This window comes from Phytophthora parasitica (assembly GCF_000247585.1).
Source record: "Phytophthora parasitica INRA-310 unplaced genomic scaffold supercont2.16, whole genome shotgun sequence".
Lineage (NCBI taxonomy): Eukaryota > Oomycota > Peronosporomycetes > Peronosporales > Peronosporaceae > Phytophthora > Phytophthora nicotianae.
Genome location: NW_008649002.1, coordinates 1,094,146 through 1,098,530, shown reverse-complemented (window position 1 = coordinate 1,098,530; position 4,385 = coordinate 1,094,146). Strand labels below are relative to the sequence as shown.

Here is a 4,385-nt window from a genome sequence, read left to right as displayed (position 1 = left end):
GTGCGAATTTTGGCAAGTCGGCGTCTACCCACTCGATGTCCAATCCAGTCGGTTGGAACAGATTGTACCGGGTACCGGCGGTATTGTCAGCGTCGTCACTCCAACCGGCCGGCACGTCGACCGTTGTCGTGATAAGCTTGAGCATACCAAGCAGTAGAATGAAGAAGGTGGGGACGAGGATTTCACACAGAGTTGCCATTGGCTGGCGCTTCTTGATAAGCCAGTTCTTCCACAGTAGTGCTCGCATGAACGTCCACGACGTGCGTCGCTGCGCCAGTTTTTCATTGGAAGTTTTGATGAACTTCTCCTGGAGAGTCATGAGTACGAACTCAATCTGGTTGCTGACTTTGTGCGGAGGGTTGGTATTGTGGTCGTTTCAGTCGAGGTGTCAAATCGAGAAATGAGCAAAGTACCTTGTGTGTTATCAGTCAATGGAATCGAAGAGGTTAATACTTAAGTAAAGCGTTTCATTACTAGTGAACTATGAAATCTTGGCGTAATCGATTGATGTAGACTCCCGAGTTCAAAAGTAATCGCCACGATAATTGGTTAAAAGATGCCTTAGCAAACATCTGCCGAAATGTCTCCAGTGCTGTGCTAGTAGTTTTCGAGGCTACTTGATGTGCGCGATCCTTAATGATGAATGCCGTCGAGCCAGAGAAATATCCACTGCCACGCAGGAATGTTTGTCTCGCTTATCGTCTCGCTTAACGCACTGTAGCACCACGGTGGTGCCCTCACATGTGTATAGTATGGGCTACTTATCCTGATTCGTTCTAGTGGTTGGTTTATTCAAGCAATGAATGAACACGGTGTGGTTACCGTCACGCGAACCTGAATTCCTCACTGCTGAGCGCTGAAAAGACGAAGTCCATGCAGCGTGGACGAAGTCTATCAGCCAAATTGGAGTGTGCGTCTAAAACCTGCTCAAATTGCTAAAAAGCGATTTGCATCGATCCGAGAAGCAAGGTTAAGCAACCTGGAGCGGTGACATGGTGCCGGTGACGAAATGAAGAGAAAATCACTCATCCCAGTCAGTGAACATTTCCCCACCGATTCAAAGGCACTGTTGAGTATCTGAGGTGATCATCTGTTGCAGCCCCATTCAATTGCCTTTTATCCCCGTAGTAATTCTTTCTTGAGGCGTGATTACTGTCATTTCCACCAATCACGACCAGTAAAATGCCCGGATTTGCAACAACTGTATCGCCAACTGAAACCTCACTTTGCAGGGCAACAACCACAACATTTATAGCCCACCATAGAAGTAGAACCGGTTCAGCAAGACCAGCCACAATGAAGAGCGAGGCCGTATCGGTTCTCATTCGGCGCCACCAACCCAACCGCACAACATTGACGCACATATGAAGACACATTGTCTGAGAAAAGTATTTTGTTTTACCAGTAAATTTACTGAAGACACTTAAAAGCATCCCCACCGGCAGTTGAGTAAAACTAAACGTTCCTTTCAGGACCAAAAATAAAGAATTATTTTACTACGTAATTTTAATTTACAAGTATGCGTTTTAACATACGCTCATTCCTGAATTTCGAAGACTGTTTTTTTTCATGTTCTCGTCTCGGCACTAACTGCCTTCTAAACACTAACATTTTCTGCGCACGTTTCCCCCGGCAGATTGTTTTCCATGTGACGGTAAATCCGGAAGACCAACTCTTCCCACACTACTAGGCCTAGGTCCAGGTTGGCGGACAATCGCAGTAATTGACCTGCAGGTAGACCTTCGTCATACCGCGTCACGTAAAAGTATCCCTGTAACAACGCAGTGTCACCTGCAAAAATCGCGCCGTGATACTGCACTTCCAGCACTAAAGTGACCACTATGCGGACGCCAACTTGATCACTTGCAGTTTTTGGCTCGACGTAGAGCCTATAGATGAACACGGAGCGACTATCTTCGACATACTTACGCACGATTTTCTGCACCTTAACTGACATCACGAAGTTGCCGGTACCATAGTACGTGACGAAGAGGCTGGTAAGCGATGTTGCTGTGGTTTGGTCGGAGTACTCGGTCTGAAACTGGACGTCTGTGTCAGTGATTTTGACGCACTGTAATTCCGTCAACACCAGTTGGGTAAGCGCGTCCCACATCGCTTCTTCTATTGCTTTGGAGCTGAATGGTATCGCCCTTCGGTCGATCAGCTCATAACGCACACCGTTTAGAGCGGTAGCCACGGCTCGACGTTTTCGGCCAGGATACGGGATTTTCTGTATGCCCTTTTCCATGAATATGGATTCGGCTCGAACATATAGATGGTCAACGTCTAGCATAATCTTCTCGAATGCTTGCGTGCCGCTTTGAGTAACATCGGGTAGTGGTGCAGTCTTCGGTGGTTCCAAGTAGTCTTCTACACCGAGTACAGTTCCCAACAGCTGAAAACAAAAGTTAGCCGTCATTCCAGCAAATACTACCATGACAGAACGCTTACCTTGATTTTATCTCGACGCTTTAACACCCACCGCAAGCTCCTGGCTTCTTGGATCTGAACGTGCATGAGTTCACGAAGCATCATGTTTTCTTCTTCCGAGATTTGCCGGTGTTCAAGCTGCCTCTCTGCAATCTGTTTCCAGAGTTCGGAGCGCTTGAGTGGATTCAGATCTCGGGGGGTTTGTTGAGCGTTCCGTTGCTGATCTGCCTCCAATGTACGCAATCGAGCCGTCAGTTCGGCAACCTCGTCTCGTAGCGCTTTAATCTTCTTCCAAGTTGGTACCCTGCTCCGCTTCGGTCTTTGTGCTGGAGTGGGGGTGAAACCAGACGAATGAGGGAAATTAAAAGTATCATCCTCTTCGTGTCGCCCCAGCGCCTTCAAAGCGTGTCTACCATCACCTTGGATGGGTACTCCTTGCCAAATAGCTTCGGAGATGGAGGCATCGATGCAGTGGGGTATGCCATGAAAGTCCAAACCGAAGTCTATTATCGAAGCGTCTTGATCTAAGTCAGGAAGTTCGAGGGAACAGGCACCGGCGGCGAAAGTTGCGGTTGATTTTGCAACGTCCGTGGAGCCTTCTAAAGCGTTTGGGGTGGCCATTAATGCTTGGTGTCGAGAGCCCCCTGTAGATGCGAAAGATATTGTGGTGTGGCGATGTCTCATCTGGCAACTTAAAGTTGGTTTGCCCCACTGCAAATCACCAATTGATGTACTGCATGATTACCCTCGAAGCCTTTACAGCTATTAAATACCAATAAACGGCTGCGCTCCCCCCGACTCTGAAGTGAGTGGATTTTCCGGGGTGCAAGTGTATATACGAAATTGTTGGTTGAGATGATTGCATCCATGGGTGCAGCTGCACGATTCAGCGATTATGAAATGATTTCCTGGGTAGCAATCCGATTGATTAAATGTTAGTACCATATACATGTATCCATGTTGCCATAAGAATCAAAGTTAGATAGACACTACTATACTACTCTGTCGAGGACATTGTCTGTAGCCTGGGCATCCATATTCGTGAGAAAGGAGTGAAGATGCTGGAGTCGATGAAAGGCTAGGCGAGTGCATGCACTACAGCTCATCTCTTGGATTGGAATACCGGCTAAAATGAAAACCAAACCGAACCAAGCTTCAATTGTAGTATACAGTATGCTGCCTTTTTTTAAGCTGCATGCACTGGTCGCGCAGGTAGTTGCCAGCGCATTGGAAACTAGGAATCTTGGTTGCAGAGAATCGAAAATCTCTTCATTAAGGCTGTAATCGCAGAATCATCGCACACCCTTAGATAGAAATAAAACAATGAATTGACTATCGAGGAGTTTCGCTGGCATTCTGGCTTTGCAAGAGATAGGCGCCTGTAGTAAACCAGTCGACCAAAGTGCTTACACCCCAAAATGATGATGTCCATGCCCTCGGTCTTCACGACTGAGGTTATTCCTCAGGGCGACCAAAGAGATTGTGTCACAAAGCGCCACGTCGCTTTAACAGTGTTCACGAAAGTGTTCGCGCTTCCCAAGGAAGAAGTGCCCAAGACTCAGGCGCTCCGACTGTTCATTTTGTCAGTCCATTCCTCAATTTGACGCCAAGAGCACAACTCAACTGCGAACAACCCGATACAAAAATCTACAAAAAGCGAATAACCAAATTGAATTCGAGCTCATGACTCTCCAGGAGAAGCTCGTCAAGACCTCGAGCAAGGAGTTGTCGACGCGGCGTACCTCGTGGACATTCATCCGGTCCTTGCTGTGGAAGAACTGGCTCATCAAGAATCGCCAGCCTGCTGCCACTGCATGCGAGATCCTCGTGCCCACCTTCTTCATCCTGTTGCTCGGAGTGCTTAAGCTACTCACCGAGACCGTGGAGGTTCCAGCCGGTTGGAGTGACGACGCTGACAATACCGCCGGTACCCGGTACAACCTGTTCCAACCGAC

General features: G+C 47.8%; 3 protein-coding genes across 3 annotated transcripts in view; all 3 read right to left on the bottom strand.

Annotated features, from left to right (window-relative positions):
* Positions 1-319, bottom strand: part of PPTG_22444 (hypothetical protein) — a gene marked incomplete at both ends in the record, with an annotated part of 7,067 nt that extends 6,748 nt beyond the window's left edge. The window contains one exon of the mRNA XM_008903854.1: positions 33-319. Within this exon, the coding sequence (XP_008902102.1) occupies positions 33-319 (287 nt within the window). The remainder of the gene's footprint in view (positions 1-32) is intronic.
* A 1,278-nt stretch (positions 320-1,597) lies between these two features.
* PPTG_08994 (hypothetical protein) lies at positions 1,598-3,051 on the bottom strand (the record flags this gene model as incomplete). Its single annotated transcript, XM_008903758.1, has 2 exons — positions 1,598-2,395; positions 2,452-3,051. 2 exons carry the CDS (start codon positions 3,049-3,051, stop codon positions 1,598-1,600), a joined length of 1,398 nt encoding a protein of 465 aa, XP_008902006.1.
* An 884-nt stretch (positions 3,052-3,935) lies between these two features.
* Positions 3,936-4,274, bottom strand: PPTG_22443 (hypothetical protein; the record flags this gene model as incomplete). The annotated part of the gene is made up of 2 exons (XM_008903853.1): positions 3,936-4,001; positions 4,173-4,274. The coding sequence occupies 2 exons, from the start codon at positions 4,272-4,274 to the stop codon at positions 3,936-3,938; spliced, it is 168 nt and encodes a 55-aa protein (XP_008902101.1).
* Between the last annotated feature and the right edge of the window lie 111 nt (positions 4,275-4,385).